Below are 14,333 nucleotides of genomic sequence, written 5' to 3'. Positions count from 1 at the left end.
AGGCTGCTTGGTACAGCAAGATATGTGCAGTGGTGTGTGAACTACCTATTAACCACTAAATAGTCTGTTAACCATTCAATGAAGTATACATACAAGTGAATCCTGATGTTTATTATTAAGCCCCCTACTGCCTTCAGAACAGCCTCAATTCGCCGGAGCATGGACTATACAAGATGTCGAAAGCATTCCACTGGGGTGCTGGCCCATGTTAACTCCAACACTTCCCACAGTTGGCTGCCCTTTGGGTGGTGTACCATTCTTGATACACACAGGAAACTTTTGAGCATTAAAAAAAACAGAAGCACTGCGGTTCTTGACACACTCAAACCGGTGCACCTGGCACCTACTACCATACCCCGTTCAAAGGCATCTTTTGTCTTGCCCATTAACCCTTTAAATGGCACACATGCACAATCCATGTCTCAATTGTCTCAAGGCTTAAAAATCCTTCTTTAACCCGTCTCCTCCCCTTCATCAATACTGATTGAAGTGGATTTAACAAGTGACATCAATAAGGGGTCATAGCTTTCACCCGGATTCACCTGGTCAGTCTATGTCATGGAAAGACCAGGTGTTCCTAATGTTTCGTACACTCAGTGTATCATTACATGTTTTCTTAATGGTTTCCATGACAATGAAGCTATGTTAATAGGGCCATGTCGTGAGGAGCAGGGGAGGTGATGCAAGCCCCAGCCTGCGGTCTCCCCTGTCCCCACCATCACCCCTAGCACCACCTCAAAGCAGCCTGCCCAATCTGACTCTGCAGATGGGAAAACATTGCATTCCGTACCATCAAACAGGACCTATTCTGTTCAAAGACCAATTTAGATGGGCGAGCTGATATAAACACAAAGAAAGGTGGAAGAGGGTATGAAAACATCCTCTTCTCCCTGTTAGATCATCCATGTATGTCACTATTACACTATTATTACACTTCCTGTGTCTCTCCAAAGCATTCTGGGATTGTCGTTGACGTTTTCCCTAACTGCTGGTCCGGGGTCAGATATTTGTTATTAACCAAATGTTAATGTTAAGACTCGTGGTAGGGTAATCAGATCCCATATCTGTGGTTGGGGCAGCCTCTACAACCTCACTCAGAGTGACTTAAAAATCTAGATGGGTTTGGTCAACTAGGCTACACAAGGGTTAAGTAGTAATTATAGTTAAGAGTGGGACAAAACACAGGTATTAACATGCTAAGAGCTGTCTACAGAAACACTTAGGAACAAAGAGGAACGGGACTACTTCCCTGGACAGGAAGTGCTTTGAGAGACTAGTCAAGGATCATATCACCTCCACCCTACCTGACACCCTAGACCCACTCCAATTTGCTTACTGCCCCAATAGGTCCACAGACGACGCAATTGCAATCACACTGCACACTGCCCTAACCCATCTGGACAAGAGGAATACCTATGTAAGAATGCTGTTCATCGATTACAGCTCAGCATTTAACACCATAGTAACCTCCAAACTCGTCATTAAGCTTGAGACCCTGGGTCTCGACCCCACCCTGTGCAACTGGGTCCTGGACTTTCTGACAGCCCGCCCCCAGGTGGTGAGGGTAGGAAACAACATCTCCACCCCGCTGATCCTCAACACTGGGGCCCCACAAGGGTGCATTCTCAGCCCTCTCCTGTACTCCCTGTTCACCCATGACTGCGTGGCCATGCACGCCTCCAACTCAATCATCAAGTTTGCAGACGACACTACAGTGGTAGGCTTGATTACCAACAACGACAAGACGGCCTACAGGGAGGAGGTGAGGGCTCTCGGAGTGTGGTGTCAGGAAAATAACCTCACATTCAATGTCAACAAAACAAAGGAGATGATCGTGGACTACAGGAAACAGCAGAGGGAGCACCCCCCTATCCACATCGACGGGACAGAAGTGGAGAAGGTGGAAAGTTTTAAGTTCCTCGGCGTACACATCACGGACAAACTGAAATAGTCCACCCACACAGACAGTGTGTTGAAGAAGGCTCAATAGCGCCTCTTCAACCTTAGGAGGCTGAAGAAATGTGGCTTGTCACCGAAAACACTCAACGTTTACAGATGCAGAATCGAGAGCATCCTGCCGGGCTGTATCCCCGCCTGGTACGGTAACTGCTCCGCCCACAACCGCAAGGCTCTTCAGAGGGTATTGCGGTCTGCACAACGCATCACTGGGGGCAAACTACCTGCCCTCCAGGACACCTACACCACCCGATGTCACAGGAAGGCCAAAAAGATCATCAAGGACAACAACCACCCGAGCCACTGCCTGTTCACCCCGCTATCATCCAGAAGGCGAGGTCAGTACAGGTGCATCAAAGCGGGGACCGAGAGACTGAAAAACAGCTTCTATCTCAAGGCCATCAGACTGTTAAACAGCCATCACTAACATTGAGTGGCTGCTGCCAACATACTGACTCAAATCTATAGCCACTTTAATAATTAAACATTGGATGTAATAAATGTATCACTAGTCACTTAATAAACAATGCCACTTTATATAATGTTTACATTCCCTACATTACTCATCTCATATGTATATACTGTACTCTATGCCATCTACTGCATTGTACCTATGCCGCACGGCAATCGCTCATCCATATATTTATATGCACATATTCTTATTCATTCCTTTACACTTGTGTGTATAAGGTAGTTGCTGTGGAATTGTTAGAGAACTTGTTAGATATTACTGCACGGTCAGAACTAGAAGCTTTTCGCTACACTCACATTAACATCTGCTAACCATGTGTATGTGACCAACACAATGTGATTTGATTTGACTTCCCTGGACAGAGCAGAGGTGCTACTACTTCCCTGTACAGAACAGACGTGTTACTACTTCCCTGGACAGGACAGAGGTGTTACTACTTCCCTGGACAGGACAGAGGTGTTACTACTTCCCTGGACAGAACAGACGTGTTACTACTTCCCTGGACAGGACAGAGGTGTTACTACTTCCCTGGACAGGGCAGAGGTGTTACTACTTCCCTGGACAGGACAGAGGTGCTACTACTTCCCTGGACAGAAGAGAGGTGTTACTACTTCCCTGGACAGGACAGAGGTGTTACTTCTTCCCTGGACAGGACAGAGGTGTTACTTCTTCCCTGGACAGGACAGAGGTGTTACTACTTCCCTGGACAGGACAGAGGTGTTACTACTTCCCTGGACAGGACAGAGGTGCTACTACTTCCCTGGACAGAAGAGAGGTGTTACTACTTCCCTGGACAGGACAGAGGTGTTACTACTTCCCTGGACAGGACAGAGGTGCTACTACTTCCCTGGACAGGGCAAAGGTGTTACTACTTCCCTGGACAGAGCAGAGGTGCTACTTCTTCTCTGGACAGGACAGAGGTGTTACTACTTCCCTGGACAGGACAGAGGTGTTACTACTTCCCTGTACAGGACAGATGTGTTACTACTTCCCTGGACAGAGCAGAGGTGTTACTACTTCCCTGGACAGGACAGAGGTGTTACTACTTCCCTGGACAGAGCAGAGGTCTTACTACTTCCCTGGACAGGACAGAGGTGTTAATATTTCCCTGGACAGAGCAGAGGTGTTACTACTTCCCTGGACAGGACAGAGGTGTTACTTCTTCCCTGGACAGGACAGAGGTGTTACTACTTCCCTGGAGAGGACAGAGGTGTTACTTCTTCCCTGAACAGAGCAGAGGTGTTACTACTTCCCTGGACAGGACAGAGGTGTTACTACTTCCCTGGACAGGACAGAGGTGTTACTACTTCCCTGGACAGGACAGAGGTGTTACTACTTCCCTGGACAGGACAGAGGTGTTACTTCTTCCCTGGACAGGACAGAGGTGTTACTTCTTCCCTGGACAGGACAGAGGTGTTACTACTTCCCTGGACAGGACAGAGGTGTTACTACTTCCCTGGACAGGACAGAGGTGTTACTACTTCCCTGGACAGGACAGAGGTGTTACTACTTCCCTGGACAGAGCAGAGGTGTTACTACTTCCCTGGACAGGACAGAGGTGTTAGTACTTCCCTGGACAGGACAGAGGTGTTACTACTTCCCTGGACAGGACAGAGGTGTTACTACTTCCCTGGACAGGACAGAGGTGTTACTACTTCCCTGGACAGGACAGAGGTGTTACTACTTCCCTGGACAGGACAGAGGTGCTACTACTTCCCTGGACAGAAGAGAGGTGTTACTACTTCCCTGGACAGGACAGAGGTGTTACTACTTCCCTGGACAGGACAGAGGTGCTACTACTTCCCTGGACAGGGCAAAGGTGTTACTACTTCCCTGGACAGAGCAGAGGTGCTACTTCTTCTCTGGACAGGACAGAGGTGTTACTACTTCCCTGGACAGGACAGAGGTGTTACTACTTCCCTGTACAGGACAGATGTGTTACTACTTCCCTGGACAGAGCAGAGGTGTTACTACTTCCCTGGACAGGACAGAGGTGTTACTACTTCCCTGGACAGAGCAGAGGTCTTACTACTTCCCTGGACAGGACAGAGGTGTTAATACTTCCCTGGACAGAGCAGAGGTGTTACTACTTCCCTGGACAGGACAGAGGTGTTACTACTTCCCTGGACAGGACAGAGGTGTTACTACTTCCCTGGAGAGGACAGAGGTGTTACTTCTTCCCTGAACAGAGCAGAGGTGTTACTACTTCCCTGGACAGGACAGAGGTGTTACTACTTCCCTGGACAGGACAGAGGTGTTACTACTTCCCTGGACAGGACAGAGGTGTTACTACTTCCCTGGACAGGACAGAGGTGTTACTACTTCCCTGGACAGGACAGAGGTGTTACTTCTTCCCTGGACAGGACAGAGGTGTTACTTCTTCCCTGGACAGGACAGAGGTGTTAGTACTTCCCTGGACAGGACAGAGGTGTTACTACTTCCCTGGACAGGACAGAGGTGTTAGTACTTCCCTGGACAGGACAGAGGTGTTAGTACTTCCCTGGACAGGACAGAGGTGTTACTACTTCCCTGGACAGGACAGAGGTGTTACTACTTCCCTGGGCAGGACAGACCTGTTTGACCTGTTTGTCCCAAATAGCAATAAAGTCTCATTTCTGGTTTTCTTTTCATCATGACCACTAAAAGCAACAAGTCTACCAAGACGCTTCCACCAATGTTGTCCTAACAACATGTCCACCATGACTCTTCCACCAATGTTGTCCTAACAACATGTCCACCATGACACTTCCACCAATGTTGTCCTAACAACATGTCCACCATGACACTTCCACCAATGTTGTCCTAACAACATGTCCACCATGACACTTCCACCAATGTTGTCCTAACAACATGTCCACCATGACACTTCCACCAATGTTGTCCTAACAACATGTCCACCATGACACTTCCACCGATGTTGTCCTAACAACATGTCCACCATGACTCTTCCACCGATGTTGTCCTAACAACATGTCCACCATGACTCTTCCACCAATGTTGTCCTAACAACATGTCCACCATGACTCTTGAACCTGAGCCCTGCCCAACACCAATGTCCTGTCCTCCTGTCCCTCTTATTGAATCTGAGCCCTGCCCAACACAAATGTCCTGTCCTCCTGTCCCTCTTATTGAACCTGAGCCCTGCCCAACACCAATGTCCTGTCCTCCTGTCCCTCTTATTGAACCTGAGCCCTGCCCAACACCAGAGTCCTTTGATGAGTCAGACAGTGACAGGTAAAGCAGGTTGATTTGTCAGCTCCCTTTCATTTGCCCCTAGTCACACCCAACTCAAGACACAATTGACCAAAGTGTCACAGAGATCATGATATACCTCTATGGCAGTACAGTATCTAGCTACAGACTAGAACTACCATCCTATCTCTAGTTCAGAACTATATGGCAGTACAGTATCTAGCTACAGACTAGAACTACCTTCCTGTCTCTAGTTCAGAACTATATGACAGTACAGTATCTAGCTACAGACTAGAACTACCTTCCTGTCTCTAGTTCAGAACTATATGGCAGTACAGTATCTAGCTACAGACTAGAACTACCATCCTGTCTCTAGTTCAGAACTATATGGCAGTACAGTGGCTAGCTACAGACTAGAACTACCTTCCTGTCTCTAGTTCAGAACTATATGGCAGTACAGTAGCTAGCTACAGACTAGAACTACCTTCCTGTCTCTAGTTCAGAACTATATGGCAGTACAGTATCTAGCTACAGACTAGAACTACCTTCCTGTCTCTAGTTCAGAACTATATGACAGTACAGTATCTAGCTACAGACTAGAACTACCATCCTGTCTCTAGTTCAGAACTATATGACAGTACAGTATCTAGCTACAGACTAGAACTACCTTCCTGTCTCTAGTTCAGAACTATATGGCAGTACAGTAGCTAGCTACAGACTAGAACTACCTTCCTGTCTCTAGTTCAGAACTATATGGCAGTACAGTATCTAGCTACAGACTAGAACTACCATCCTGTCTCTAGTTCAGAACTATATGGCAGTACAGTAGCTAGCTACAGACTAGAACTACCTTCCTGTCTCTAGTTCAGAACTATATGGCAGTACAGTAGCTAGCTACAGACTAGAACTACCATCATGTCTCTAGTTCAGAACTATATGGCAGTACAGTAGCTAGCTACAGACTAGAACGACCTTCCTGTCTCTAGTTCAGAACTATATGGCAGTACAGTAGCTAGCTACAGACTAGAACTACCTTCCTGTCTCTAGTTCAGAACTGAAGCAGACATGTTCTCCAGCCAAACCCCTGAGGGGTAGATTCTTTATCATAGTTTAAGCACAGCTTATAGGTCTGCACAGTATAATGAGCAGTGCAATTTTCAGGTTGTCTTTCAAACATCCAACGTCACATTCCAAGCCACTGTCTGGGCCTAGAGCCCAGTTGAACTAGCCTGCAGAAAGACCTCAGAAGTATGATCATACACTTATTGATAGTTTGGTAATTGTTATGTGAAATCTATGTTACTACATTAGCAGAAATAGAATGTGTATGTTACTTAGACATTCATCATGTAATCTTCCCCCAATATGTGTTATTTATATAGTTCCACAAGACCCAACCATCCATCAATCAACGAACACAAAACATTATGCGGCTATGGTGTTACACTGGTATGATTATGACCGGGTTTGGGACCTCATGTTCATACAGGTTGCTGGAACAGCTGTGGATCCAGGAAATAATCCAGATATTTTGGAGCCCTATGAAACAAAAGCTGGCTGAAACAACAGAGTTTATAATATAATTACAACATGAGATAGAAGCTACCCTACAATACAGCAACTTTCCTCTGCCTTTCCACTCAGAAACATCCTGTAAGGAAAGAGACCACAGCTCCAATACAACCAATCATTTCCAAGGCACCTACTGTAACATGGACAGGGATGCCACATCTATTCTATGTGGAAATGTGGAAATATTGCTAAATAGAATGATCATGGAATTTCTGAAACCCATGATGATATGAATTGTCTGTAAGCCCATACAAAAGACACAGCATTCCTACAGAGTTGACCTCTAAGTGAGTCAACGGGGTTGAAGGACAATGTGTTCACTGCCACCCTGGCATGGTCAACAAGCGAAGGAAACAAAGACAAATTAAGTCAGGAGCCACAAGATGAACTGGAATCTGTTTCCCTGGAAAGACTGGCCTGGCCAACCCTCAACCCTCCCTGGAGAAGGGAAAGTCTGAGCACACCATCAATCACTAGCCTGGAGGGACACACACAAACGATGCTGCACACGCACACACCACATACACACACAGAGAAAGAGAGAGAGCGAGCAAGAGCGAGACAGACAGACAGACAGACAGACAGACAGACAGACAGACAGACAGACAGACAGACAGACAGACAAGACAGACAGAACTATAGACAAAATGCACACCCTCCAATCCAAAAAGGCCTGTGGACCACAAATTCCAATTGGCTTTACTTAAACTCTTTAACATCATCCTCAGCTCTGGCATCTTCCCCAATATTTGGAACCAAGGACAGTTGACCCCAATGCACAAAAGTGAAGACAAATTTAACCCCAATAACTACCGTGTGATATGCGTCAACAGCAACCTTGGGAAAATCCTCTGCATTATCATTAACACCAGACTTGTACATTTCCTCAGTGAAAGGAAATGTAAATTTCCTCTACTGAGCAAATGTCAAATTGGCTATTTACCAAATGACCATACGACATAACACGTATTCACCCTGCACATCCTAATTGATAAAAACAAACCAAAACATAGGCAAAGTCTTCTCATGCTTTGTTGACTTCAAAAAAGCTTTTGACTCAATTCGGCATGAGGATCTGCTATACATATTGATGGAAAGTGGTGTTGGGGGAAAAACATACGACATTATGTACATCCATGTACACAAAATTGGCACAAAACACACACATTTCTTTCCACAGGGCCGGGGGGTGAGACAGGGATGCAGCTTAAGCCCCACCCTCTTCAACATATACAGTATATCAATGAATTGGCGAGGGCACTAGAACAGTCTGCAGCACCCAGTCTCACCCTACTAGAATCTGTAGTCAAATGTCTTCTGTTTGCTGATGATCTGGTGCTTCTGTCCCCAACCAAGAAGGGCCTACAGCAGCACCTAGATCTTCTGTACAGATTCTGCCAGATCTGGGCCCTGACAGTAAATCTCAGTAAGACAAAAATAATGGTGTAACAAAAAAGGTCCAGTTGCCAGAACCACGAATACAAATTCCATCTAGACACCGTTGCCCTAGAGCACACAAAAAAACTATACATAACTCACAACCCATTGCCCTTGATGGTTGTGAGGTCTGGGGTCCGCTAACCAACCAATAATTCATAACATGGGACAAACACCAAATTGAGACACTGCATGCAGAATTCTGCAAAAATATGCTCTGTGTACAACATAAAACACAAAACAATGAATGCAGAGCAGAATTAGGCCGATACCCGCTAATGATCAAAATCCAGAAAATAGCTTTTAAATTCTACAACCACCTAAAAGGAAGCGATTCCCAAACCTTCCATAACAAAGCCATCACCTACAGAGAGATGACAATGATGATATGATAATCAAAAATTTCAATAAGCATTTCTCTACGGCTGGCCATGCTTTTCTCCTGGCTACCCCAACCCCGGCCAACAGCTCCACACCCCCCGCAGCTACTTGCCCGGGCCTCCCCAGCTTCTCCTTCACCCAAATCCAGACAGCAGATGTTCTGAAAGAGCTGCAAAATCTGGACCCATACAGATCAGCTGGGCTAGACAATCTGGACCCTCTCTTTCTAAAACTATCCGCCGCCATTGTTGCAACCCCTATTGTTGCAACCTCTCTTTCGTATCGTTCGAGATCCCTAAAGATTGGAAAGCTGCCGTGGTCATCCCCCTCTTCAAAGGGGGTGACACTCTAGACCCAAACTGTTATAGACATATATCCATCCTGCCCTGCCTTTCTAAAGTGTTCAAAATCCAAATTAATAAACAGATCACTGACCATTTCGAATCCCACCGTTCCGCTGTGCAATCCGGTTTCCGAGCTGGTCATGGGTGCACCTCAGCCCCGGTACCACAGGGTTCAATTCTCAGGCAGACTCTTTTCTTTGTATATATCAACGATGTCGCTCTTGCTGCGGGTGATTGCCTGATCCACCTCTACGCAGACAACACCATTCTGTATACATCTGGCCCTTCTTTGGACACTGTGTTAACTAACCTCCAAATGAGCTTCAATGCCATACAACACTCCTTCTGTGGCCTCCAACTGCTCTTAAACGTTAGTAAAACCAAATGCATGCTTTTCAACCGTTCACTGCCCGCACCCGCCCGCCCAACTAGCATCACTACTCTGGACGGTTCTGACCTAGAATAGGTGGACAACTACAAATACCTAGGTGTCTGGCTAGACTGTAAACTCTCCTTCCAGACTCACATCAAACATCTCCAATCCAAAATCAAATCTATAATCGGCTTTCTATTTTGGAACAAAGCCTCCTTCACTCACGCCGCCAAACTTACCCTAGTAAAACTGATTATCCTACCGATCCTCGACTTCGGCGATGTCATCTACAAAATAGCTTCCAATACTCTACTCACCAAACTGGATGCAGTCTATCACAGTGCCATCCGTTTTGTTACCAAAGCCCCTTATACCACCCACCAATGCGACCTGTATGCTCTAGTCGGCTGGCCCTCGCTACATATTCGTCGCCAGACCCACTGGCTCCAGGTCATCTATAAGTCTTTGCTAGGTAAAGCTCCGCCTTATCTCAGCTCACTGGTCACAATAACAACACCCACCCGTAGCACGCGCTCCAGCAGGTATATCTCACTGGTCATCCCCAAAGCCAGCATCTCCTTTCGCCGCCTTTCCTTCCAGTTCTCTGCTGCCAGTGACTGGAACAAATTGCAAAAATTGCTGAATCTGGAAACTTACATCTCCCTCACTAACTTTAAACATCAGCTATCTGAGCAGCTAACCGATCGCTGCAGCTGTACATAGCCCATCTGTAAATAGCCCACCCAATCTACCTACCTCATCCCCATATTGTTTTTATTTACTTTTCTGCTCTTTTGCACACTAGTATCACTACTTGCACATCATCATCTGCTCATCTATCACTCCAGTGTTAATTTGCTAAATTGTAATTACTTCGCTACTATTGGCCTATTTATTGCCTTACCTCCTCACACCATTTGCACACACTGTATATAGACTTTTTTTTCTATTGTGTTATTGACTGTACGTTTGTTTACTCCATGTGTAACACTGCTTTGCTTTATCTTGGCCAGGTTGCAGTTGTAAATGAGAACTTGTTCTCAACTAGCTTACCTGGATAAATAAAAGTGAAATAAAAAATAAAAATAAAAATGAACCTGGAGAAGAGCCTCCTGAGCAAGCTGGTCCTGGGGCTCTGTTCACAAACACAAACACACCTCACAGAGCCCCAGGTCAGCAACACAATTAGACCCAACCAAATCATGAGAAAACAAAAAGATCATTACTTGACACATTGGAAAGAATTAACAAAAAAAACGAGATAACTATAATGCTATTTGGCCCTAAACAGAGAGCACACAGCGGCAGAATACCTGACCACTGTGACTGACCCAAAATTAAGGAAAGCGTTGACTATGTGCAGACTCAGTGAGCATAGCCTTGCTATTGAGAAAGGCCGCCATAGGCAGACCTGGCTCTCAAGAGAAGACAGGCTATGTGCACACAGGCCACAAAATGAGGTGGAAACTGAGCTGCATTTCCTAACCTCCTGCCAAATGTATGACCATATTTCCCTCAGATTACACAGACCCACAAAGAATTCAATTTTTATCTATTGGGTGAAATACCACAGTGTGACATCACAGCAGCAAGATTTTTTACCTGTTGCCACAAGAAAAGGTCAACCAGTGAATACTACCCATATTTATGTATTTAGCCTTTTTTACTTTAACTATTTGCACATCATTACAACACTGTATATAGACATACATTTACATTTTAGTCATTTAGCAGATGCTCTTATCCAGAGCGACTTACAGTAGTGAATGCATACATTTCATAATTATAATTATTTTGTACTGGCCCCCCGTGGGAATTGAACCCACAACCCTGGCGTTGCACACACCATGCTCTACCAACGGAGCCACAGAGTTGCCACATAACATAACATTTGAAATGTCTTTATTATTTTGGAATTTGTGTGAATGTAATATTTACTGTTCACTTTTTATTGTTTATTTATCCATTTCCATGTAAACATATGTTTCCCATGCCAATAAAGCCCCTTGAATTGAAAGTTTGTGACAGACAGACAGACAGACAGACAGACAGACAGACAGACAGACAGACAGACAGACAGACAGAGAGCGAGAGAGAGAGAAATGTCTATATTCTTTTGGAACTTTTGTCTGTAATGCTTACTGTACATTTTCTATTGTTTATTTCACTTTTATTTATTATCTATTTCACTTGCTATGGCAATGTAAACATATGTTTCCCATGTCAAAAAAGCCCCTTAAATTATAATAGCTGATTGAGGATTTCAGTGAAAACATTACAAAGATGAAAAGGCTAATAAACGTCAAGTTAATTATATGTCTAGCAGGTGAAAATACCTGCTAAAAAGTACAATACAAGTACAGTACAATAGAAAGTACAATATTAGGTTAACACCTAATATTGTACTTTCTATTCCAATGCAACTATTGAATGTGCTATTGGCGTTGGTGTTGGTGTTGGAAGATTGTCTTTGCGATTTTAGCTATTCATAGTTCTGGACAAGCCTAGACATACATTACCATTAGCACAACCAGCACACTTCATTCCTCCCTTGAGTGATGTATCAAATATCACTGTACCTGATTATGCCCAGAACTGTCCACAGCATAGGTGTCATAGAAACCGAAATGTTTTCCTTATATGGTCTACAATGGTTATGCCATCAAGAGTAGCTGTAATGAACTAATGTTCAGTAGGGGTTAAAATAAAATCTATAATCTCATATAACGCAGATGTAAAATGTTTTTATTCACAAAATGTAACATAGTAGGTTGTTATTTTATGTTGAGATACAATAGTATTCACTTACAAAGATATTTAAGTCACGTGCATTTAAAAACTCAAAAGGCTTCAAGTTGCCTGTACATTTAAAAAAAATTGCAACAATGTATCCGACATATTTACCTGTCCTTTGAGTTTCTGTCCGTGTGACAACCAGTAGAAGTACGCAAGTATGCAGACCCAGCGACCACCTGTCAACACAAGGCATGCTTTTCCGCTTATTTGTGCAAAATATTTCCACAAGTCCTTTTGTTTGGTAAGCAAAAAGCTAAAAGGTTCATGCACATTTGGGCATCTCCGTCTCGGTCCTAGAACAGTGTCGTTGGCCTTGAGTACCGAAACAGAATTGACAGTATAATCTACAGTAAAACGTTAGTTCGCGGGCGCTATGGACAAAACCTAAATGTGCCCACGGGATTTTCCCCTGGGTCCTAGTGTCCTAAAGTTTTGGTAGATTCATCCAAACCTCCGTGACTGACAGGTCCAATCTAAAATACACTGACATTTGGCGCCTTTTATGACTTCATGACATCCACATACTTTTCAAAATCAGGTAAGCTAACCTAGTGCTCAGTCAAACAATTATTTACACAATATGCAAGTTCTTCAATAAGCTTTCTGTACACCAAGACTCATTTGACTAAACCTAATCAAAGGCTGCAGGAAAACTGTATTATCAGCATTTAGTTGGCTTATACATGTCCCCATGTTGAGACATGATGGCATATCACACATGCCCCTAAACCCTGCATTCCACCCAGAGAGAAAGGAAAAGCTGCTTAGCTGACAGACAGTGAGTGTGCAGTGTGTAGTGAGTCTGTCCCTCTAGCATTAAATCAACCCACCCATACTGTTAAAGCCTACATGTGGAAACCAATATTCTCTAATGAAGACATACAGTGTTTTCAGAAAGTATTCAGACCCCTTTACTTTTTCAACATATTGCTATGTTACAGCCTTAACCTAAAGTTGATTCAATAAAACAAATTAATCAGGCCGCCATTGTAAAATAAGAATTTGTTCTTAACTGACTTGCCTAGTTAAATAAGGTTAAATAAAACATAAACCCATAATAACAAAGTGAACACAGGTTTTTAGAAATTTTAGCGAATGTATTAAAAATTCTAAACAGAAACCTTATTTACATAAGTATTCCAACCCTTTGCTATGACACTCAGGTACATCCGGTTTCCATTTATCATCATTGAGATGTTTCTACAACTTGATTGGAGTCCACCTGTGATAAATTCAATTGATTGGACCTGATTTGGAAAGGCACACACCTGTCTATATACGGTCCCACAGTTGACAGTGAATGTCAGAGAAAATACTAAGCCATGAGGTTGAAGGAATTGTCCGTAGAGCTCCGAGACAAGATTGTGTCAGATCTGGGGAAGAGTACCAAAACATTTCTGCAGCATTGAAGAACACAGTGGAACACAGTGGCCTCCATCATTCTTAAATGGAAGAAGCTTGGAACCACCAAGACTGCCTAGAGCAGAACTGAACAATCGGGGGAGAAGGGCCTTGGTCAGGGAGGTGACCAAGAACCCGATGGTCACTCTGACAGAGCTCTAGAGTTTCTCTGTGGAGATGGGAGAACCTTCCAGAAGGACAACCATCACTGCAGCACTCCACCAATCAGGCCTTTATGATAGAGTGGCAGCCCACTTATGACAGCCCACTTGGAGATTGCCAAAAAGCATCTAAAGGACTCTCAGACCAGGAGAAACAAGATTCTCTGGTCTGATGAAACCAAGATTAAACTCTTTGGCCATCACTGCAGCACTCCACCAATCAGGCCTTTATGATAGAGTGGCAGCCC

At 44.4% G+C, this 14,333-nt stretch overlaps 1 protein-coding gene across 1 annotated transcript in view; it reads right to left on the bottom strand.

Moving 5' to 3' along the window:
- LOC115179344 (collagen alpha-1(XVIII) chain) overlaps window positions 1–12,896 on the bottom strand; it is a 70,733-nt gene extending 57,837 nt beyond the window's left edge. Inside the window, exon 1 of the mRNA XM_029740777.1 lies at window positions 12,632–12,896. Within this exon, the coding sequence (XP_029596637.1) occupies window positions 12,632–12,716 (85 nt within the window). The 5' untranslated portion in view covers window positions 12,717–12,896. The remainder of the gene's footprint in view (window positions 1–12,631) is intronic.
- Between the last annotated feature and the right edge of the window lie 1,437 nt (window positions 12,897–14,333).

Source organism: Salmo trutta, chromosome 39 (genome assembly GCF_901001165.1).
Source record: "Salmo trutta chromosome 39, fSalTru1.1, whole genome shotgun sequence".
Taxonomy (NCBI): domain Eukaryota; kingdom Metazoa; phylum Chordata; class Actinopteri; order Salmoniformes; family Salmonidae; genus Salmo; species Salmo trutta.
The sequence above is the reverse complement of the archived record's forward strand: the minus strand, read 5'-3'. Positions and strand labels throughout refer to the sequence as shown.